Consider the following 24127-nt stretch of genomic DNA (forward strand, 5'->3'; position numbering starts at 1 on the left):
TGCTTCCCGTGTCCCGCTGTGCCCCCACCCTGTCCCCCAGCGAGGGCAGTGGAGCCCCCCAGCAGTACCGTGGGTTTTTATTGAATTGCTCGGTTACAGCAAGCGGGGTCCCAAGGCCAGCCCCAGACCCCCCATCCAGCTCAGCCCCGTGCAGGGCATCAACCCCACCGTGGGGAGCCGGGGCCAGCTCTGTCCTGGCACTCTGACCCAGCACCCACTGTCCCGTCAGATGGTGGCAGGATGTGCCCAGGCCTCTTCTGTGCAGCTCTGGGGGGCTGCAGTACCCCAAAGCCCTGTGATCCTGGCTTGTGCTGCTGTCACAACCAAGAAGGGTCCATGGGACACCATGGCCTGCTCAGACAGCGCTCTCCTGGTAGCTGTCATCCTCCAGGAACCTGCTCAGCCTCCTCCCAGGGTTGGGGGCCGCATCCTGTCCTGAGGCTGTCACCTCCCTGGCGTCCCCATCGCTCTGCTCCTGGGCAAAATGCATGAAAACCTGCAGGAAGGGCAGGATGAGAGATGGCACTGTGGGACAAAGCCACCACACCCTCACACCACCTCCCCTGTACCTGGTCCAGCGTGGTCTGGGACACTGAGTAGTCCTCTATGTGGCAGGGGCCACGGTGGGTGGCCAGGAGGCTGAAGACGGCGGCCAGGGAGGTGACACGGGCGGGCAGGTGGTACTGCAGCAGCCCCCCGTGCTGCTCCCGCAGCACAATGCCAGGGAAATGCTGCTGCAGCAGGGCCTGCACCGCTGCCGGGCCAGGGCCCCCCGCCCGCACCACCACCGTGTACCCATCCCCAAACCTGCGGGGAGAGGGGACACTCTGTGAGCGCTGCCACGGCCACCACCCTCTGGAGACCCCCTAGCCCCCCACTCAGTACCTGTTCTTGAGGTGCTGGACGCTGCCCAGGCAGCGGAAGCGGCCGTTGACCATGATGGCCATCCTGGTGCAGAGCGCCTCGCATTCCTCCATGCTGGGGGGACACGTGTGAGCCCCCCCAGGGCAGAGATACACTCTGCTACCCCATAGGGGGGTTATGGGGTGTAACAGACTCCATGGAGGGCTGAGACTTAACAGTAGGAACTGCTGAGGCAGCAAAATAAGCTCCTGTCTTCTGCCTAGCTTATCTCTGTAACTCCATCGGTCACTTTTTCCCTAACCTTTACTATTGGACAAGTTTAGATCTCCCTATACTTTATAAAAAGGGGCTGGTTCAGCCCATTCAGCTGTTGCTGGAACCCTTCACAGACCCCTCAATAAACCATCACTATGGAATGCCAGGACCTCTCCTTCTCCTCTCTCGCTGTCTGCCTCTGCCCCTAGCCCTATGCGGTTATCAGCTCTCTGAGGATTTCAGCTCGTGCTTGCTGAAATCCTAAGAGAGCTGATAATCACTAATGAGCTGAAAATCACTTAGCTTGCCAAAGGTAGTAGCAGCATAGTTATTTGCACTCTGTCTCCCAGAGGGACTGAGTTATCTGGATAAGAGCTGCTTTGCTCGGGGTTAAGCCAAATCTGAGGGCTGTGGGGGCTTGGGGGAGACCAACACCCCCCCCCAACTTAACAACGGGGTGCTCCCCTTTGTGGGGACTCACTCACCTGTGGGATGTGAGCACCACGGACCTTCCATCCCGGATCACACCAAGGATTCGCTCCCACAGGAACCTCCGGGCCTGCGGGTCCATCCCCGTCGTGGGCTCATCCTGCAACAGGCCCAGGGTCAGTTGGTGGCCCCTAAGCCAAGCAGCTGCTTCTGCCCTTGTCTTATTCTCCACCATAACCAACACAAGGCCTACCAGGCAGTGAGACATCACCCAACTTACCCACCCAGCGTCCTGCCTGATCCTCACCTCAGCAATCACAATAAAACCTGTACTAGTGCCAATCCACTTCTGATTCCCACAAGTACTCCAAGGCTCTCCTCTCACCACCGGCCTCCTTCTTTCCAGTCATAAAACTCCCCCCAATCACACCACTCTACATAACCTCGCCCTCACTAAATCCTACTCTCTTAACTATCTTAGCTGTCCTCTCAGCAGCCCTAGGAGGATGAATGGGTCTCAACCAAACACAAATCTGAAAAATCCTGGCCTTTTCTTCCATCTCTCACCTAGGCTGAATAGCAATCATCATCATCTACAACCCTAAACTCACCCTCCTCAATTTCTACCTGTACGTTGTAATAACTGCAACCGTCTTCCTCACCCTAAACACAATTAAAGGCTTAAAACTACCTACCCTAATGACTGCACAAACCAAAATTCCATCCTTAAACCCAACGTTGCTCCTAACCCTGCTGTCCCTTGCAAGTCATAGCCCCAGCAGCATTGCTGTGGGGCCTCCCAGTGCCCCCCTCACCAGGAAAACAACGGGGGGACAGCCAAGGAGGGCGATGGCCGTGGAGAGCTTGCGTTTGTTGCCCCCGCTGTATTTGCCCGCCGGCCGGTCGGCGTGTGGGGCCAGCCCCAGAGCGGTGATGCCCCACTGAGCCACCTGTGAGAGACAGAGGGGGTGAGGCTGGGGGGCTCCCCATAGCGTGGGGAGGACAGGTGTTGGAGATTGCAATGCAAGGTGTTTTCTGTTAACATCTGTATGGCAGATTGTCTTTTGTCAGGTAGGCAGTTTGCTTTATCTCTCTCTATTTGAGTGACCACAATCACACCTCCCTCGGGAGGGGACATCTGCTGATAACAGCTATTGAAAGTCACTGCATGGCTGATAAGAACTACAGCGTTCCATTGGGAGATGTGAGCCCAGAGGGAGGAGCCAAGCATCCCTGCCTGGATATAATCTGGAGATTTCAATCATTCCTACCCAGATATAATCTGGAGATTCTGGAACCTCAGCCAAGCATTGCTACCTGGATATAATCTAGAGGTTTTTGAGACACCAGCACAGTTTCTCCACTGGATTCCCCAGAGGAACAGCAGCTGTCTCTTCTTCCACAGGATCTTCAGAGGAAGAATAAATCCTTCTCTACAGATCCCCCTTGCACCAACAGAACCACCCCTGACACTGCAGGAGGGCTGCAGCCACAATTCCAATGGGACTGCCACCAACACCCTGACCCACAGAGTGTCAGGTGTGTTCTGACTCTGTCTGTGTTGTTCTAGTTTACTGCATTGTTTATTTTATCCTTTTTTTTTTATTTTTCCTATTAAAGAACTGTTATTCCTGCTCCCATATTTTTTTGCCCGAGAGCTCCTTAATTTAAAATTTATAGCAATTCGGAGGGGTGGGGAGGGTTTACATTCTCCATTTCAGGGGAGGCTCCTGCCTTCCTTAGCAGACTCCTGTCTGTCCAAACCAAGGGAACAGGGAACAGGCCCTACCCTGGGGGTCTCCTCCTCTGGGATGCCTCGCAGGCGGCTGTAGAACTCCAGGTGCTCCCGCCCCGTCAGCAGGTCCGTGATGGCGTCAAACTGGGGACAGTAACCCATGTGCTGGTGGACAGACTGGAGGTCGGTGAGCACGCTGTGGGATGGGGACAGGTGAGCACAGGATGGGGACAGGTGAGCATGGGGTAGGGACAGGTGAGTATGGGACAGGGACAGGTGAACACACTGGGATGGGGACAGGTGAGCATGGAGCAGGGAGAGGTGACCACACTGTGGGATGGGCACATGTGCCAGGGATCCTGTGGGAATAGGGACAAGCAGCTTCAGGGATGAGGATGAGGATGGAGCAGGCTGCAGGACAAAGGGCCAGGAAGAGCACAGAGGGGACAGAGATGATGGCTGTGAGGACATGGAACGGGATCCAAGCCATGGAGTCCCTGCATTCACCCACCTGTGCCCCTTCAACCAGGCCTCCCCCAGCGTCACCTCCGTGTCCCCTGTCAGCATCTTGAAGGTGGACGTTTTCCCAGCACCGTTCACCCCCAGGAGGCCAAAGCACTGTGGGGGCAGAGCAGGCTCACTGGCAGCCCTGGCCCTGCCCACAGAGCTATCTGTCTGTCCGTCTGTCCCTCACCTCCCCGGGCGGGATGGCCACGCAGAGCCGGTCCACGGCCGGAGCCTTCCTGCGCCGGTACACCTGCATGGAGCAGAGGTGGCACTGGCTGCTCCCTCCTGCCTCTGCCAGGGGTCCTGGGGGGGCTGGAGCTCACAGCAGGGCCCAGCCCCACCCACCCACCTTGGTCAGGTCCTTCAGAAGCAGGAGGTGGCCGTGAGGGGGGACTCTGCCCACCCTCGCCCGCTCCCTGGCCACGTCCTGGTCCTCATCTCCCAGCGAGGGCAGCTCCAGAGCCCGTGGGCTGTGGGAACAGTGGCAAGGGCACATCCAGGGCTGTCCATGCCCTTGAGCACCCCCAGGGTACTGTGTCCAGCTCTGTATCCAGTTTAGGAAGGACGTTGAGACACTTGAACACATCCGATGGAAGGCAACAAGGCTGGTGAGGGGCTTGGAACATAAATGCTATAAGGGATGACTGAAGGAGCTGGGGGTGTTGAGCCTGAAGAAAAGGAGCTGGGGGTGCTCAGCCTGGAGAAAAGGAGACTCAGGGGTGCCCTCATCACTCTCTGCAGCTCCTGAAAGGTGCCTGTGCTCAGCTGGGGCTGGGCTCTTTCTCCAGGCAGCACTGACAGAACCAGAGCTCACAGTCTCAAGTTGCACCAAGGGAAACTTAGGTTGGATATTAGGAAAAAGTTTTTTTATGGAAAGAGTGATAAAGTACTGGAATCATCTGCCTGGGGAGGTGGTGGAGTCACCATCCCTGGATGTGTTTAAAAAATCCTGGATGTAGCATTCAGTGTCATGGTTTAGTTGAGGTGTTGGGGCTGGGTTGGATTTGATGAATTTAAAGGTCTCTTCCAACCTGGTGATTCTGATTCTCAGGGATTCTGAGATTCTGTGATTGTGTGATTCTGGGATTCTCAGGGATTCTGATTCTCAGTGATTCTGGGATTCTGGGATTCTGATTCCCAGTGATTCTGGGATTCTGATTCTCAGTGATTATGGGATTCTGTGATTCTGATTCTCAGTGATTCTGGGATTCTGGGATTCTGATTCTCTGTGATTCTGGGATTCTGATTCTCAGTGATTCTGGGATTCTGATTCTCAGGGATTCTGGGATTGTGTGATTCTGGGATTCTGATTCTCAGGGATTCTGGGTTTCTGGGATTCTGTGATTCTGATTCCCAGTGATTCTGGGATTCTGGGGTTCTGCTCACCCCAGGCGCAGGAAGAAGCGGTGGTACTGCAGCAGGAGGGTGAAGAGGAAGAAGACGATGCCCTCGATGGCCATGGCAAACATGTTCTTCCCTGCCAGCTCCCAGGAGAGGGGGGACACGAAGCGCTTGTCCCCTGCAGGCAGCAAGAGGGGCTGTAGGAACAGGGGACCCCTGTGCTGGGCTTTGGGGAGGGGGAGCAGCCCTGACACCCCCAGACTCACCAAACCTCTCAAAGGCATCAGCCATTGCCTGGTTCTTCACCATGTCAATGAGGCCTCGGCCCAAGCAGAAGTGGGGGAAGATGAGGAAAACCTTCTTCAGGACACGGTTGATGTCGTTGAGGTTCTGATGGGGCAGCAAGGAGAGGGGTGGGGAGCTGGCACTGGCATAGCATGGAAGGAATGAGGGGTGCAGAGCATCCCAAGGCTCACCTGGTCCACAAAGAGCTCCAGCACAAAGGTGGCCACGCTGCCGTTGATGCCAATGAAGAGGTTGATGCAGGTCAGGGCCACGTAGGCAGTGCTGGGGATGCTGAAGAGGAAGGAGGCTGGATACATCAGGGGGGTGATGGACCATCTGCAGGGGGAGAGCAGGGCCTGGCTGAGGTGCACATCCCAACCTGGGGGGCTGAGAGTGCACCCACCCTGCCAAGCACCACAACCCCTCACCCTGGCTGCCCCCAGCCCCACAACCCCCTCCATCCCAGCCTGGGGGGCTTGAGAGTGCACCCAACCACCCAAACACCACAACCCCTCACCCTGACTGCCCCCAGCCCAAAAATCCCCTCCATCCCAGCCTGAGAGTGCACCCACCCTGCCAAGCACCACAACCCCTCAACCCAGCTGCCCCCAGCCCCACAACCCCCTCGCCCCTGCTGGGCTCTGCTGCCCCATCACCCGTAGAGCAGCAGCAGCAGCACCAGGGAGGGCAGGTTGGCCGAGGACACGTAGGATTCCTGCTGGAAGCAGAGGAAGATGAGGATGACCAGCAGCGCGGGCACCAGGTAGTTGCACTGAGGGGGGTGAAAAGCAAGGAAAGGGGTCAGGACTGGGATCAGACCCTTTGGAACTCATCCCTGTCCCCATCCCCATCCCCACCATGTCCCAGGCAAAGTTGCCGAGCCAGTAGGTGATGGGCTTCATCCCGCTGACAAACTGGAGGTGCTTGGCCTTGCTGACCCTCTCCTCAATGAGGAAGACGACAAAGCTGGCCGGGACGAAGGACATGGCGAAGATCACGCAGATGGAGACCAGCACGTCCACAGAGGTGGCCATCCTGCCGAGGAGGGCACAGAGCTCAGCGGGAGCCAGAGGGGGCTGCGGGACCCCCGTGCCGTGCCCACACTCACAGGGCGGCCTCGCTGAGCTGCTCCTTGGTGAGGTTCAGGGGGTGGTTGGTGGCCGTGATGCCGAAGCGCGCGGGGTCGGTGCCGGGGGGCAGCCGGGCTCGCAGCAGCCCATTGCTGGCCACGTTGAGGAAGGAGACCATGGCGTGCCAGCCCTTGTTGTTGAACCAGACCTGCAGGATGGGGAGGGTCGGGCAGCTCAGAGCCCCCCAGCCAAGCTGGCACTGCCCCTGGTTGTGCCTGCAGCTCCCACTCCCACCAGGAGCATCCCCACTCCCCACAGGGTTCCTGCTCCCCTCCAGCCCCAGCCATCCTCAGTCCCCCTTGAGGGGACACCACTGCTGTCACAGAGATGTTTTATGAAAAATCCTCTCCTTAGGATTTTTCCTTCTGAGAAGCTGGGAGGCCTCAGGAACAAAATGCAAATATTGATTATCTGCTGCCGTGGAATGCAACAGGTGCATCTGTGATTGGTCTCATGTGGTTGTTTCTAATTAATGGCCAATCACAGCCCAGCTGGCTCAGACACAGAGCCAAGCCACAAACCTTTGTTATCATTCTTTATTATTCTATTCTTAGCCAGCCTTGTGATGAAACCTTTTCTTCTATTATTTTAGTACAGTTAATATAATATAATATAATATAATATAATATAATATAATATAATACATAATATATTATATATTTATTATATTTACTATAGAATATATTTATATAATATATTTTATATATTATATTTTATATATTATATATTATATATTATATATTATATATGATATTTTATATAATATATAATATATAATATATTATATATTATATATTATAAAATAAATATATACTATATATTAATATATATAATATATTTAATATTTACTATATAATATATAATATGCCATAAAATAATAAATCAAGCCTTCTGAAACATGGAGTCACATCCTCATCTCTTCCCTCATCCAAGAACCCCTGTGAACACGGTCACCACTGCCACATCCCTGCTGCCCCCAGCCCTCACCCCTGAAGCACACCTTGACGTTCCTGCGGGCATCCAAGCCCTCGATGAAGCGGCTGAGGTTGGCCAGGAGCCGATCCGAGGGGCTGCCCTGGGTGCAGGAACACACAAGGGGGTGAGGAGGGGTCTCCCAGCACTGGGACCCCCAGAGCTGAGCCAGGGGCTGAGTCCTGCTGTACCAGGGTGATGTTGAGCAGCACACGGAACTCCAGCACCGCCTGATCCACCTCCACTGCCGATGGCAGGGCCTGGGAGCTGCCAGCACCCAGGGAGAAGCCGCCGTACCTGCAGGAGAAATGGAGCTCCCAAACCTGCCAGAGAGACTCCCAGGAGCCGGGCTTGAGGATCCACATGGGTCTTTTCCACCCCAGGATATTCTACAATTCTATGAAGCCTACCACCCTTGTGAAACTCAACCCTCCGCTCACCCAGGTGCCAGGTAAGGGACACACAGCAAGGGGTTGAAGGCACCTGGACGATGCCTCTGCCCAGGTGATAGTAAAAGGTTGTAAAATCATAAAATTCGGGGAATTAGAAAGAAGCTAGACTTAGTGGGGCCCTGGAAAAATGTTAAAAATAGACTCTGAAAATGATAGGCTTAGTGTTTGCCAGGTCATGTGAAATTGCACCTGCGTAAGCAGTATATGATAAATGATGTAATTGTTAGATGTGATGATTGTTTAGTAACTAAATACAATTATTGTTCAATCCTTGGAAGAATCATGAGAAACTATGTTAGAAGTTTGAGGGGGGCCACGAGGACCCATGCTTGGATGAAATCTATGTATACAATAGAACAATATAAGTTAAATAATTAACATGAAAGTTATATAGTGATAGAATATAAAAACACGTTCGTCCCAAAATTTGGGAGGAGCATGTCAGATTTGGGTTCGTACCCCTGACACCCAGAGCTCTTCAATAAAAGCACCTGCATGTAATCATTCTCGTGATTATTGTGTTTCTGAACGCTGACACAGGAACCACTCAGGCTCTCCCCAGACCCACCAGGGCTCTCCTGTCTCCCTCCACCCCTGGCTGTGCCAGACCCAGCTCACCTCTGCTCATTCACCCACTTCTTGTTCCTCAGCCTGAAAGAAATGAGGAGGGGGCAGTCAGAGAGAGAAAATCCCCGAGGGGATGTTAGGGCAGCATCTGCCCAGCCAGCCACATGTCCCCAACAGTGTCCCCTCCCTCCAGGTGTTGCCTTGGTGTACCCACATGTCCCCAGCAGTGTCCCCTTCCCCAGGAGTTCCCTTGGTGTCCCCACATGTCCCCAGCAGTGTCCCCTTCCCTCAGGTGTCCCTGGGGTGTTCCCTTGGCGTCCCTGGTGTTCCCAGCCCCAGCACTCACTCCTGACGGATGATCTGGGGATAAGTCTTCACCAGGTAGTCAGAGATGTTCCTGCCCGTCAGGTTCTGAAGGATGTCCCCTGTGCCCCTCTGCACCTGCGGGATGGACAGAGGGGCTGGATGGACACCCAGCCCTGTGGCATCTCCAGAGCATCACCATGTCATAGACGTGCTTTCTGAAAAATCCTTTCTTTAGGATTTTTTCCTCCTGAGAAGCTGGGAGGCCTCAGGAACAAAATGCAAACATTGGTTATCTGCTGCTGTGGAATGCAACAGGGGCATCTGTGATTGGTCTCATGTGGTTGTTTCTAATTAATGGCCAATCACAGCCCAGCTGGCTCAGACACAGAGCCCGAGCCACAAACCTTTATTATCATTCTTTGATATTCTATTCTTAGCTAGCCTTCAGATGAAACCTTTTCTTCTATCCTTTTAGTATAGTTTTAATATAATATATACCATAAAATAATAAATCAAGCCTTCTGACACATGGAGTCACATCCTCATCTCTTCCCTCATCCCCAGACCCCTGAGAACGCCCTCAGACACCAGAGCCCCCACAGCCAGCACTGACAGAGCCCTGGGGCTGCCCCTGCCTGGCTGGGGTTACCTGGGGTGGTGGGAGCCCCCCGGCCCCCTCGGGACACTCGGGCAGCATCCTGTGTGCCCCCGGCCCGCTGCACTGGCACGGTGGGGATGGCTTTGCCCGTGTCCAGTTCCCACGCTGCAGCACCTCCAGCAGGGATGGGGGGACTGAGGGGGTTGAGAATCCATCGGGGTGGGAAGCTGGGGGGCACAGCCCTGCCCTGGGCACCGGGAGAGAGAACAGAGAGAGAGAGAAACTCCCATTACAAGCCTGGTGTGAGCCAGGGGCACTGGGACCCACCCAGCATCACAATGGGTGGCAGAGCTGCTCCGTGGATGTGGGAATCCACAAAATTACAGGGTTTTGGGAAAGCTGCAAAAGGCAGGCCCCAGAGACAGCAGAAGTGTAGTTAGAGCCAAGCAGCAGCCATGAGATGGATCAGCAGAAAAATTATTTAAACTGAATAAAAGCAAGGATAAATAGAACAATGATCTGTGTATTAACGCTTGGCTAGAATAACTCTCTAAGCTACAGAAAAGTTTATCTAGCAAGACATTAGGAAGGTTGAAGCTTAATAATGGAGCTCAGTGCATTGTGTTTTAAGGCTCACAAGTAGGTATTGTATTTGAAATAAGCAAGCATTGTTTTAACCAAAGGGATATGTGCTTATAGTGGTTGGATAGAACTACTGTCAATATAGAATATGTACTATACAGATATAAATACTGTCAATGTGCTTTTGCTTTGTGTGATTGGTCAAAGAAACTGATAAAGTGAGTTGTAACATTAAGTTTTCTATCCTGCTGCCTAGATTGTGAGCTGTTAGCACCTTTCCATTGTCATAATCATGAATTGAGACTGATGCTGAAAAAATAAACAGCTCGAAGCACTTTCCCAACAGCCCCGTCTCGTTCGTTTCTGTAAATAACCCCCGACCAGCATCACTGGCATCTTCCCATTGTCATCGCCATGCAATGAGACTGATGCTGGAAAATAGAACAGCTCGAGGCATGTTCCACAGCAGTTCGTGATCTGTCAATAGCCCCCTGCCGGCGTCAAAGGGCTCTGAGGAGGGGGCCAAGCCAGCCCCGGACACTCACCCCTTCCCCTCTTCCTTCATGCACTTGGTGCCGAAGCCGGGCTCGGCCAGGAGCGCCTCCAGCAGCCGCGCTGTGTCGGGATCTCCCGGAGCATCGTTGCTAAAGGGGGACACAGCAGTGAGTTGGTGGCACTGAGGGAGCGGGGACAGGGCGGGCAGAGCGCTGGGGACACACCTGAAGAAGGTGAACTGCTGCCCGTACATCCAGGGCTGCAGCTGCAGCGGCGGGTACCTCCCGAAGGGCGGCACGATGAGGCTGAAGAGCAGCGCGATGCACACGAACACGGCGGGGAGCACGATCTGGGGAGCCCGGGGAGGGGGATCAGGGCTGGTTCTACCTCACCCTGCCCCATCCCCTCCCTCCCCTCGGCCCCACCTGCGCCAGGAAGCCGCGGGTGCTGCGGCGGGCGTGGAGCATCCTCTTGGTGAAGAGGGCGCGGAGCTGGCGGCAGGTGAGCGCCCAGCCCCGCACCCGCCCGCACGCCGGGCCCCGCAGCAGGTCCGTCTCCCGGGGCTCCTCTGCTGCGGGGAAGAGAGGGATTTGGCAAGGGAGTCGTGGCAGGGGGGACAGGAGAATGACAGGGGCATCCTCATACCCCGGCAGGGATGGGATGCTGCGGGCAGGAGCCCCAAACTGCCCCCAGCCCAGCAGGGATGGGATGCTGCATGCAGGAACCTCCAGCCCCCAGTTCTCACCTCAGCAAGGATGGGATGCTGCATGCAGGAGCCCCCAGCCCCCCGAAAATGCCCTCAGCCCCCTCAGACAGCCCCCAGCAGGGATGGGATGCAGCACCCCCCAAACAGCCCCCAGCCCAGCAGGGATGGGATGTTGCATGCAGGAACCCCCAGCTCCCCCAAAATGCCCCCAGCTCTCACCCCAGCAGAGATAGGATGCTGCATACAGAAGCCCCCAGACCCCCCAGATATTCCCCAGCCCAGCAAGGATGGGATACTGGGAGGCCCCAGCCCCCCAAACTGCCCCCAGCCCTCACTCCAGCAGGGATGGGATGCTGCATGCAGGAACTCCAAGCCCCCCAAACAGCCCCCAGCCCCCCCAAACTGCCCCCAGTCCCACCAAACAGCCCTCACCCCAGTAGGGATGGGATGCTGCATACAGGAGCCCCCAGCCCCCCCAAACTCCCCCCAGCTCCTACCTCGCCGGGCTCCTTTGGCTCAATGTAAAGGAGAGGAGAGAGGGGTTAAAACCAGTGCCCACCCCCCAGGGCAGAGCTGGTGCCCCAAACCATCACAGCCCCCCCAGAATGGCTGTCCCCACGCCAGTTCTCCCTCAAGAGTTCCTCCCCCTGGGATTTCACGTCCCATCCCAAATCCTGCGCAGAGCTGGACTTCCCCAAACCCATCCTCACCCCAGATCTTTGCTCTGGGGACACCCCAAAACCGGGGGTGCACGAGGGTCCCTGAGTGTCCCCCAGCTTGAAGGGATGGACAGCTGCCCAGATGGACACGTGCCATCACCCCAGCCCAGGGGATGGAGGTGGGGGTCTCTCAGCACAGCTCAGGGGTCCCATTCCCCCTTCCTTACCCAGCTCTCCATCAGCCACATCTCCATCTCCCATCTCGCCAGGGACTGCTCCTTTCATGGTGCCTGGAAAAAGGAGGACAAGATGCCGGGGCAGGACTGTCACCCTGGTTTTTTAAAGATTTTCTAAGCCTTCTGATGCTGACATTCTTGTAGTGAACTTTCTCACGCGCTTCCTGTAAATAACTCATTGTTTTGCATTCTTTTATGGAGGAGGAGAAAGCTGATGGACTGTTGGTTTGTCCAGTGTCGTTGGAGAGGTGGCACTGTCACCCTCCAATCCGCTGCCACTTTTAGAAAACTGCAAGTGCTAGAGTAAGAAAATAAACTTCATTTTTTCTTCACCTTAAGAACAGTGGTGGCACTTGCGTTTTTTCGTGTCCTATAGTGACACAGGACCAAGGACACATGGATCTGCATCCATGGTGTCCCCAGCCTTTGCAGGGTGCTGGGGACACCCCACCCTTCTTCTCTGAGCTGCTGAGCACCTCCCCAACCCTCCCTGCACCCCAGAGCTCAGCTCCAGCCAGCACTGAGGGGTTTTACCTGCGGTGCCAGCGTCCAGTGCTGTGTCCTCAGCCACCTTCAGGAATATCTGGGGGTGTGGGAGGGCTGGTGTTAAACACAGAGGGAAACCCCCAGGAGCCCCCTGAGCACAGCCCCCCTGGTACCTCCTCCAGGGTGGTGTCAGAGATGCCATAGCTGGAGACCCCCAGCTCGCCCAGGTGCGCGTCCAGCTCGCGGAACAGCTCCCCAAAGGCCCCATCCCTGGCCCCGCTGTAGGGCAGGACAAAGAGCACCTCGTGCCCGATGTCCTCCACCAGCCTGGAGCCGGGGACCAGCTTCTGGATCAGCGCCGACAGCTGGGCCACATCTGGAGGGATGGAAACCTCAGGGGAAGGAGCCACTGGCACAGCTGGCACAGCTGGCCACAGCTCCGTGTGCCCAGCCTGAGGGTCCCCAAGGGAGATGGAGGGGATGGAGACCCCCTTGTGCACCTCCAGTAAAGGGGGGAGAGGGGCCTCATGCACCCCCAGCCCCCCTGGCTGATGGGGGATGTTTGGGGAGCAGCTGGGGGTGACATTGAGGGGACAAAACGCTCACCCACGGCGCTGGCATCACTGCCCCGCTCGCTGCCCAGGCCGGTGTCACTGCTGTGCTCCGAGTCACTGCCATCCTGCAGGAAAGGAGGGCTGAAACCTGGCACCCCACAGCAGCACCTGGCCCCCAGTGCCCCCCAGTACCCAGGATGGAGACACTGATTTTTTAAGATTTTTCTAAGCCTTCTGATGTTTACATTCTTGTGGCAAACTTTCTCGCACACTTCCTGTAGATAGCTTATTCAGAATTATTATTTAACTTATTAGAATTATTATTAACTTATTTAACATTTGAGAATGTTTTGCATTCTTTTATGAGGAGGAGGAAAAATTTGATGGACTGCTGGTTTGCCCAGTGTCATTGGAGAAGTGGCACTGTCACCTTCCAATCCACTGGCACTTTTGAAAAATCTATAAACGTTGGAGTCAGAAAATAAAGTTCCCTTTTTTTCACCTTGAGAGCAGCTGTGTGTTGTTTCATGTCCTATAGCGACATGGGGGCACCTCACATCCATGCCAGTGCCCTGGGGTGTGGCCCTGATTTTTTAAGGATTTTCTAAGCCTTCTGATGTTTACATTCTTGCAGCAAACCTTCTCACACACTTTCTGTAAATAACTCATTATTTTGCATTCTTTCATGGAGCAGAAATCTGATGGGCTGTTGGTTCATCCAGTGTCACTGCAGAGGTGGCACTGTCACCTCCCAATCCACTGGCACTTTTGAAAAATCTATAAATGTTGGAGTCAGAAAATAAACTTCCCTTTTTTCACCTTGAGAGCAGCAGTGTGTGTGCGCTCATGTTATTTCGTGTCCTATGGTGACATGGGGGGCACCTCACATCTGTGCCAGTGCCCTGGGGGTGTCGCCCTGATTTTTTAAGATTTTTCTAAGCTTTCTGATGTTTACATTCTCGTGGCAAACTTTCTCACACACCTTCTGTAAATAACTCATTATTTTGCATTCTTTCATGGAGGAAAAATCTGATGGGCTGTTGGTTCATCCAGTGCCATTGGAGAGGTGGCACTGTCACCTTCCAATCCACTGGCACTTTTGAAAAATCTATAAACGTTGGAGTCAGAAAATAAACTTCCTTTTTCTTCACCTTGAAAGCAGCAGCAGCGTGTGTTGGTTTTGTGTCCTGTGGTGACACACTGGCTGCCCTTTGGGGGACGACCATCAGGCTCCCACCTTTTTGGTGACACCGGGGACGGTGCCGGTGCTGCCGCCTGTCCCGCTCCTGTCCCGCTTCACCAGGGTGAGGTGGTACCCAGTGCCAAGCCTGGCCTTGAGGAAGAGGGGGGACCCACAGCAGCAGAGCCGGCCCTGGGAGATGATGGCAGTGCGGTCCCCCAGCAGCTCCGCCTCGTCCATGTAGTGGGTGGACAGGATGATGGTGCGACCTGGGGACCAGGAATGAGCTTGAGCCCCTTGCTGGACCCCCCCCATTGCAGGTTGTCCCCAGGCTGGGGGGGCTCAGAGGGTGAGTTTTTGTGGGAATCTATAAAATTAGAGGGCTTTAGGAAAGCTGCAAAAGGCAGGCGTCAGATACAGCAGAACTGTGAGCGGAGCTAAAGCAACAGCCATGAGATAGGTCAGCAGAGAAATTATTTCAACTGTAGAAAAGGCAAGGGCAAATAGAACAATGGTCTGTGTATTAATGCTTGTCTGAATAGCTCTCTAAGCTGCAGAAAAGTTTATCTAGCAAGACATTGGGAAGGTTAAAGCTTAATAATAGAGCTCTGTGCATTGAGGCTTACAAGTGGGTATTGTATTCGAAATAAGCAAGCATTGTTTTAACCAAAGGGATATGTGCTTATGGTGATTGGATAGAACTACTATTAATATAGAATATATACTATAGGTATATATATATATACCTAGATAGATAGATAGATAGATAGACATACCTATAGTATATAGGTATATATATCTATATAGATATAGATATAGATATAGATATAGATATAGATATATACTATAGGTATATATATATAGATATATATACCTATATATCTATAGGTAGATATAAATACTGTCAATGTGCTTTTGCTTTGTGTGATTGGTCAAGAAGCTTATAAAGTGAGTTGTAACATTAAGTTTTTTAGCCTGCTGCCTAAATTGCGTGCTGCTGGCATCTTCCCATTGTCATAACCATGTAATGTGAGACTGATGCTGGAAAACAAACAGCTCGAAGCGCTTTCCCAGCAGCCCCATTTTGTCCGTGTCTGTAAATATCCCCCCTTGCCAGGTCAGATTTGAGGCTCCCGGCCCCACCTTTGCGGTACTTGAGCAGCAGCTCCCAGATGCTGCGGCGGGAGAAGGGATCCACGCCGGCCGTGGGCTCGTCCAGGATCACCACGCGGGAGCCGCCCACGAAGGCGATGGCCACCGAGAGCTTCCTCTGCATCCCGCCTGCAGAGGGACGGCGTTGAGGGGCCTCCGGGCCATGGAGCCCCTGCCAGGCACCCAGCCCGGGCTCTGCACGCACCAGAGAGGTTCCTGGTCTGCTCCCGGCGCTTGTGGGGCAGCCCCGTGTCCTGGAGCAGCTGCTCCATCTCCTCCTGCACCTGCTGCTCCGAGAGCCCCTTCAGCCGCCCGTAGAACCAGACGTGCTCCTCCACCGTCAGGCTGTGGGGACAGGGGGGGAAGGCAAGGTGAGGGGTGTTGGGGGAGATGAAACAGGAAAGCCTGATAAATATGATTGCCTGGCGAAAGGTTTTGAGAATATAGAAGCTATAAGGGAGATAGAAAAGAAAGCAAGCTTTGAGATCTCTTAGTTACTGAACAACGGGAAAACAACGGTGTGGCTGGCTGAAGGTAATACCCTTTTCATGGAACAACACCCTCTGCTTGCAGACAGGCCCAAGGGTCAGAGCAGACCCTGCCAGCTTGGCAGAAGGGGCCCAAAGAGGAGTTTTTAGGGTTTAAAATGCAGCACAGTATGGTAATGTAATGATTCTTATAGGCTGTATGGAAGTGCTATAGGATTTGTACATTGTACTGGATTGGTTAGTGAGAATCAGAATATTCAATACAGAGGATGATTTATTGTATTGTAACGGGAACCTCACTCTCTTATCTCTTGTCTCTTACCCCTCTTACCCCTTTTACTCTCTTACCCTGTCATCCTCTCTACCTCTCTCTTCTCTGAGCTGTGTCTGGCAGCTCCCAGCAGGGCCCTGCACCCAGCCCCTTTGCAATAAACCCCAAATTCCACAACCTGGCACAGGGATTGAGGGGACAGCCCAGCATCACTCCCCACAGCGCCCCAGCCATGCCTACATGTCGAAGAGCACGTTGTGCTGGGGACACATCCCCATGGATTTGCGGATGCTGTCGATGTCGGAGCGGATGTCCCAGCCCAGGATGTAGGCAGTGCCCGAGGTGGGGGGCAGGAGGCCAGTCAGGATGGACCTGGAAGTGGTGAGAAAAGCGGGTCATGGAGCAAGGGACAGCAAGGTTTGGAGCCAGGGTACCCTGTCCTGTGTGGGGACAGGGTGAGGCTCAGCTCTTGTCCCCAGTCATGGCCACACAGCCCCTTTGGGGTGGCTCACATGGTGGTGGTCTTTCCAGCACCGTTGTGGCCCAGGAAGGAGGTGATCTGCCCCTCGTAGAAGTCCAGGCTCAGCCCATTGACGGCTGCACGGCCACTGCTGCCATAAACCTTCACCAGGTTGCGGATGGAGACGCCGGGCTGGAGATCAGCAGGTGGCTCCTCCACCAGCACTGGAAGCCACCAAGGGGTCATATCCCCGGCCAGGACCCCTTTGGTAGCAACCCCAAACCTCCCCGACAGCAACTCCAGAACCCCCTTGGCAGTGACCCCAAAACCCCCTTGGCAGTGACCCCAAAGTCTCCCCGGCAGTGACCCCAAAACCCCCTTGTTACTGAGCCCAAATCCTCCCCACCAGTGACCCCAAAACCTCCCCAGCAGTGACCCCAAAACCTCCCCAGCAACTCTGTCCCCAGCACCAGCCCTGTCCCAAAAGGTTTCCCCAAAGGTGTCCCCAGCTCTGTCTCCAGAGGTGTCCCCAGAGATGTCCCCTTGCCATGGGGTGCAGGTGTCCCCAGAGATGTTCCCTTGCCATGGGGTGCAGGACCCTCCTCTGGGGTGAAGGACTGAGCTGGAGGGCTCCATGGCCACTGCCCTCAGCCACGCAGCTCCAGGATGGGCAGGGACTCACCTTGGGGTGCAGTGTGGGAGCTGCTGTGGTACAAGGAGTGCCCAGATGAGGATGACTCCCCAAACCAGTAGCTCTTCAGGAAGGGGAAATTCCAGGGCTTGGGGATCCCATACTGACCTGCAGCAGAAGGGGTTAATTGGTCCAGGGCTGAGTGGCAGCTGGGGCTCAGGGGGGCTGCACTCACCTGGGAAGACACCCTCGATGTACCAGGTGGCCAATCCATAAAGGACAGCATCCAGCAGCAGCAGCCCCATGGCTGCAGCAAAGCTGTACGGGTCTCCTGGCACGGGGCTGGCAGCCAGGTTGTGCCACTGGATGCCCACCCCTTGCTCCTCGTAGAGGGAGAAGTAATCACAGCCAAAACCAAAGGCCACGGGGGACAGCAGGCTCTGAGGGCAGCCAGAAAGGCAGTGAGGGCAGAGCCTGGCATGGGGGCAAACCCAGAGCAGCAGGGGCAGGGCAGAGGGGCAGATCCCAGCTCACCACAAGGACACGGAGGGGGAAGGTGATGTAGTCGCGCCAGGCCACGCACAGCACGTAGGGCAGGTACAGAGAGAAGTAAATGATGCCACCGCACGCCGAGGCCAGGTTGGCACGGGGGAAGAAGGTGCTGATGAGGAAGCACTGGCTGATGGTGGCCACTGAGAAGGTGCCGAGGAAGAGGAAGATGACTGCTGGGTCGCTGTAGGGCAGGATGTTTCCCAGCTGTGGATGGAGGCGGGTTGGAGCTTGTGGAGCCTCCCATGCTGGCTCCCACCCATGCTGTCCCCTGAGGCCTGCAACCTGCCTTGAGGATGAGGACGAGGAGGGCAGAGCTGAGGAGGAAGGGGATGAAGCTGCTGAGGAACCAGCTGAGCCAAAGGATCCCGCTGCTCAGCCCCATGGTCTTCATGGTCTCCTTGAGACGCGTCTCCTTCTCGTGCACCACCCCCTTGATGATCATGGCCACGGAGTAGATCCAGGCCAGAGTCATGAAGAGAGGCAGCGAGCGGTTCAGGACCCTCAGGAACCTGGGGAGATACCACCAGACATTCCACCCTTATCTCCACACTCCTCTCTTGTTCAAATCACGTCGGGGTCACCATTTATTGAAGTGAAGGGGAGAACGACCATCCTGGTAATGCATCGAACTCCAATTTACTGATCAATCAGTCACTTTATATAACAGTGTTAATTAACCTCATGCATATTGCAAAATCCAAGCTCACGATAGGCTAACAGAGAAAACTCTAACCACTCCTTTTGTTTTACAATACCTACAATTGTTTATTAAAAACAGAACCAACGTTCCCACTGTGATATGAGAGTTTCCCAAAACTTCCATATCTGTTCCCAGGGAGCCAGCTTTTCCCAGACAGAGTGCTTTGCTTGTTATGGGAAGACTGTCTGAGAACCTTATTATTTATAAAATCAAGCCTGGGAACTGCTTTAGGAGCTGCTTTACTTCTACCTTTTACTTTTCTCTCAATTGCATGTCTTCATGGCCTTTTTCTTTAGGCCATTCTCCAACACTCTCTTGGACCAGGGACACCAGGGCACGACCAGCCCTGTGCACCTCCCTGGTGCAGTGATGCTGCACCAGGGGGGTCACTCAGCTGCCCCCAAAGGGTCTGGGGCTGCCCCTCTACTCACACATCATCCACGTAGCAGGGGTAGGGCATCTGCTGGACGTAGACCCCGGTCCGTGGGGCAGCCCCAGTGTGCACCCTCACCACCGCCTGCTCCACCAGGTCCTGGATGTACACGAAGCCCCCCCAGACGTAGCGCAGGTCACTGAAGGGGTCAGCAGCAGGGCCTGGGTCCCAAAACCTGGGGGCAGAGCACGGTGCTGGCACCAGGGATCTCCTGGCAACCAGCACAGGGTGGCCATGGAGACAGACAGCATCCCACAACCTGTCCTTGATCTTGTTGGTCCTCGTGACGTCGTCGATGTCCATGCGGATCTTGTAGCGGACGTGGGGTGGCAGCCCGGGGGCTGTGGCATTGATGGGGGGCTGGAAGACCACTGCAGCCCAAAACTGCTGCTCCTCCAGCAGCTCCAGGGCTCGGGCTACCAGCTGCTCCTCGGTGGCCACTGCCTCGAACTTGTCCAGGCAGACACACTGTGGGAGGGAGGGTAGGTGGGTTCAGCGGGCATGGGTGGTGCAAGGGGCCAGCCCTCCACAGCAGGGTGGCACAAACCTCCATGAACTGTGACAGCGTGCTCAGCACTGCGTCCACATCAGCGTACACCCGGTGCCAGGTGAGGCCTGGTCCCCCTGCTGGCCCGGTCAGGAACGTGACCAGTTCTGGCAGCTTCCAGGAGGTGCCGTTGAGGAACCCGTCCAGGATCTGGGCTGTGCTGGGGGCCAGCAGCAGCTCCTGCAAAGCAGCAGGGTATGGGAGGCCATGCATCCCACCCCACTCATTGCACCCCAGCACAGCCCATCCTGCACCCCACAGCGATGGCAGGAGTCTGGGCTCACACACCTGGAGCACCTGCATCTCCAGGCTGCTGTTGAGGAGGGTGTAGATTCGGGGTCCCAGCTCCTGCCAGGCACCCCCCAGCTCCCCCAGCACCGCCAGCTCCCGGAAGGTTCGGTTCACCTGTGTGAGGGAAATGAGGCAGGTTCAGGATGAGACCCCCCCAAACCCCTGCAGCCCCCCACAGCCCCCGCTCACCTCAGCCATGACGCTGTCGGGGCCAGGCCCAGGTGGGGTGTACAGGATCTTCCCCACAAAGAGGGGCTTGATCCCCCTCCAGAAGATCTGTGACAGGGGGCTGGACTCCAGGCTGCGCAGCAGCTCCCTGCAGAAGGGACCTGGGGGTGCAGAGCTGAGCCCTCACCACCAGCCCCCCACCACCAGCAGCCCCCCACAGCCCCCGGCTGAGCCCCCCACACTCACTGGTGCTGCCCGAGGCCACGGGTCTGTGCTCTGAGCTGTTACGGTCCAGGAAAGCTTTGACATCGTTGTCCTCGTACCAGTTGAGGGAGGGGATCCTGAGCCCCCCGCCCTCGGGGTGGCCACAGGCAATGCGGGACAGGGCTCTGAACGCACCCGTGCTGCTGTTGGGGGCCCTCAGCCCCTCAATCTCCTGACGCAGCTCGGCCAGGCTGGGCATGGAGGACACCTGGGGAGAGTGGGGTGGGAGTGGAGAGGGGCAGTGGGGGACAGGGACACGGTGGGATGGGCAGGGGAATGAGGGCTGTACCTCCTCCATCAGGGATGCTGCATCCCGCAGGAAGCTGCCCAAAGCCTCCACGGTGCCGGCGATTCCGCCCAACTCTGAGCTCAGCTGCTCCTACAAGGGGCATGAGAAGGGTCAGGGGAGGCCAGGGGTCTCGGCCTCCTCCCAGCACTCGGCCGCGCTGGGGGCTCACCGCCAGGAGCCGTGGGAAGTCCATCTGGGAGAGGAAGGAGCCCTCCATGGCACGGAGCTGGGAGCTGGGCAGCGCGCAGAGCTCTTGCTGCAGGCTCCGGGTGGAGTCAGCATCGCCGCCCACCAGGAATCCCCCCAGGACCGAGGCGTTGCAGACCAGGACCTTCAGCGGGAGGCGAAGGCTCGCCAAGGAGAACTGGAAGGAGAGGGGGAGTCAGGATGGGGGCACCGGGAGCGGACACCGGGAGTGAAAATCGGGAGCGGGCACCGGGAGTGAACACCGGGAGCGGACACCGGGAGCGGGCACCGGGAGCGGACATCGGGAGTGAACACCGGGAGCGGGCACCGGGAGCGGGCACCGGGAGTGGGCACCGGGAATGGGCACCGCGGGACACTCACGATGCGGGGGCTGAGCCGAGCCCCCATCAGCTCATCCACCAGCGCCGGGGGCAGGGATGTGTTGTCCCGCAGGAACCGGGAGAAAGTCTCGTCCTCTCTCAAGTATTCCCTCACCGGCAGAGCTGGGGGAGCAGCGGTCAGACAAGGGGTCCGGCACCCCCGGCACCCCCCGCTCCCGGTGCTCACCCCTCCGCTGGTTGCCGCTGTCCCGGAGCCGGCGCAGGGCGGGCAGGAGCCGGGAGAAGCTGCTCAGGAGGCGCTGGCCGTGCCCGCGGTGCAGGACCTGCCGGGCTTCGCTCAGGAGCCGGGACACGCTGCGACACGGGACAGGGGACAGTGAGACCCCCGCCCAGCCCCGCCGTGCTGATCCCCAGCCCCGCCGCTCACATGGAGCCATCGAAGTTGCCCACCACGCCCGGGGCCTCTCCCGCCGTGGGGTGTCGGAAGCACGGGTTGTTCATGTTGCAGATGATGCCCTGCAGCCAGGGCAGGGTCCCCGCAGAGGGCAGCGCCTTGTTGGGAAAGTGGCCTGAAGGAGAGAGAGCCAGGTTTAGGGGGGCACTGCGGGACCCCACAGGCACCCGAGCACCCTGTGACCGCCTCCCGTGTTCGTCACCCCGGTGTCACCCCGAAGGGCACACAGAAGGGGCTCGGCTGGCTCAGGGACACTCACACTCATGCTGCTTGAAGGGCGGGTGGGATCGCCGCACTGAGATCAAGATAAGGAAGAGGAAGAGGGGCCACAGGATCTCGATAGCCAGCTGGATCTGGGGGAGACGCGAGGCCGGTGGGCTCCCGGTGCCCATCAGCGTCCAGGGCTCTGCCTGCTCCTGTGCCAGGCCCCAGCGGCTCGGGGTTGCCCCACCCCGATCGCCCACTCACCCGCTGCCGCCGGCGGTAGGTGAAGTTCTTCCAGAGCAGCAGCCCCAGCTGAGTGCCCACGGCCATCGCTCGGTCCGGCTGAGAGCAGGGGTGCAGCCCCGAGCTGGGGGTGACGATCGGGCTCTCACCTCCTTCTGCTTCGGGGCTTATCACAGCCCGGGCACGGTGCCGGGCACAGCGCTGAGCTCCGGGGCCGGCAGGAGCCGGACGGCATTCCGGCAGCAAAGCTCCTTTGCGGAGCTAAAGGCTCAAATCACATTCTTTCCTAAACCAAAAGCAGCAGAACAGGGCATGAGCTCTGTCCGGGAGCCAGGAGCACGATTCACTGCCCATGCCGGCACCCCAGGAAGGAGCTGGGCAGCCCGGGAGAGGCTGAGACCTGCCCGTGCCTCAGTTTCCCCGTGAGAGGGATGTGGGTGGGGCTCTCATCAGCCCAGGAGCGGAATCGGTCCGGTGCAGCGGGCTCGAGGGCGAGCTCCGACACCCGCATCCCTCTCTGCCAAGTTCCCGGCAATTCACCCACCGCTGGAGCGGGGCCAGCAGCTCCGGGGCCCGGCAGCAAAGCTCTGCCAAGGCGGCTCCGTGACGAGCCCGGTGGCGGCGGCGGCGGCACGACCCAACCCGCCGCGTTCCGCCCGCTGCACCCGCCCACGCCCCGGGGAGAACCGAGCTCCGGGGCGGCTCCTCGGCCACCGGGAGCCCCGGATTTGCCCCTCGCTTTGCCCCGGGGCCGCGCACTCACCGGCGCCCAGCGCTGCCGCCGCCCGCCCGCGCCCGGGGCTAAGCCGGGTCCCGGGAGCGGGCGGGATAAACGGGCACGGGGCAGCGGGATTAGGATCCCGGCTGGGAAATCCGCCTAATCCGCCTGCGGGGCTGGACACGAGTGGGTCCGGGGGTAGATTCCTGCGGGGATGCACCGGGGTCAGCTGGGGTGACACCGAGAGGAAGAAGGAGCTGCCGGGAGGGGGTGACACGGGGAGACAGAGGTGTCTGAGTGTCCCCATCCGCTGGAACCGGAGCGGAACTGCCGGTCCGGGGAGCCCCAGCCCCGCGGGGAGGGCGGCTCTTTTCGGGACAAAACAACCAGAGAATCCCTGGATCTTCCCGGGGGACCCGCGTGGGAATCTGCTCACTCATCACACGAGGACGAACACGCCGCATCGCTGCACCGGGGAGCTCGGCGGAGCCCGGCAACCGCCGGAGCAGCCGCAGCTCCCGGTGCCCTCCAAGCCCGCGTCCCCCAGCCCGGTTCGGCCGCACGGAGCCCCGCTCTGGGCGGGGAGCGGAGTCACCGGGAGGATGTGGGGACAGCCCGGGGGAGACACGGATAACCCAGGGGGAGCATGGGGACAGCACGAAGGAATAATGGGGACAGGCTATAGGGGACATGGGGACAGTTCGGGGCTGCGATGGGGACACGGGGATAGCCGGGGGGGGGGCGGGGTGGCACTAAGAGCTCGGGGGACACTGGGGGGACGCATCCGGCCGGGACCAGCGGCCGGGACACGGCCTCACCTCTCGCGTCGCCCCTCGCAGCCCCCGGCCCGGGACCCCCGTTACCTGAAGCTGCTGCGCGGCCTCTTTAAGAGACCCCGCGAATCCGCCGGGCGCGCGCGGGCCCCGCCCCTCCCCGCGCTACAAAGTAGCCGTGGGCGTGACGTCACGGGCTCTTAAAGGGGCAGGCACGGCAAAGGGGGGCGGGGAGTGGGAATCCCGCCCCCATCCCGCCCCATGCGATGCCATGGATCCCATCTCATCCTATCCCATCCCATGGATCCCATCCCATGGATCCTATTCCATCCCATGAATCCTGTCCTATATCACCCCATGCATCCCATCCCATGGATCCCATCCCATAGATCCTATCCCATCCCATGGATCCTGTCCTACCCCGTCCCATGAATCCTATCCCATCCCATTAATCCTGTCCTATCCCATCCCACTGATCCCATCCCATCCCACCCCACCCTTGGGAGCCCCAGAGAGTAGCGTGGCTCTTCCAAACGCAGCATTTCGCCCAAAAAAAGGCGGATACCTTCCCAGACAGGCACCACCCGTGCTGTCTCATTAGCACTGTTAATAATTCATTAATT

The 24127-nt window shown here is 57.2% G+C and overlaps 1 protein-coding gene across 1 annotated transcript; it reads right to left on the reverse strand.

Moving 5' to 3' along the window:
* Positions 1 to 94: 94 nt before the first annotated feature.
* On the reverse strand, positions 95 to 23658 carry ABCA7 (ATP binding cassette subfamily A member 7). The gene is made up of 51 exons (XM_054291032.1): positions 23595 to 23658; positions 22035 to 22299; positions 21826 to 21919; positions 21540 to 21681; positions 21339 to 21466; positions 21153 to 21274; positions 20755 to 20949; positions 20586 to 20675; positions 20279 to 20504; positions 20054 to 20193; positions 19862 to 19978; positions 19574 to 19753; positions 19286 to 19494; positions 19025 to 19201; positions 18180 to 18402; positions 17876 to 18097; positions 17577 to 17781; positions 17393 to 17509; positions 16763 to 16934; positions 16491 to 16622; positions 15697 to 15836; positions 15483 to 15620; positions 14397 to 14608; positions 13212 to 13284; positions 12779 to 12981; positions 12654 to 12702; positions 12111 to 12173; positions 11722 to 11739; positions 10944 to 11089; positions 10743 to 10867; positions 10569 to 10667; positions 9493 to 9688; positions 8884 to 8978; positions 8589 to 8621; positions 7710 to 7815; positions 7547 to 7621; positions 6525 to 6694; positions 6274 to 6451; positions 6073 to 6188; positions 5608 to 5752; positions 5398 to 5521; positions 5177 to 5309; positions 4140 to 4260; positions 3978 to 4040; positions 3795 to 3901; positions 3338 to 3479; positions 2364 to 2498; positions 1605 to 1708; positions 886 to 978; positions 570 to 807; positions 95 to 496 (listed from the first exon to the last, which is right to left on the reverse strand). Exons 2-51 carry the CDS (start codon positions 22098 to 22100, stop codon positions 356 to 358), a joined length of 6738 nt encoding a protein of 2245 aa, XP_054147007.1. The 5' UTR covers positions 22101 to 22299; positions 23595 to 23658; the 3' UTR covers positions 95 to 355.
* Positions 23659 to 24127: the final 469 nt, after the last annotated feature.

Source organism: Melozone crissalis, unplaced genomic scaffold (genome assembly GCF_028551555.1).
Source record: "Melozone crissalis strain CALT ecotype California unplaced genomic scaffold, PUWL_Pcris_2 ptg000088l_1, whole genome shotgun sequence".
Lineage (NCBI taxonomy): Eukaryota > Metazoa > Chordata > Aves > Passeriformes > Passerellidae > Melozone > Melozone crissalis.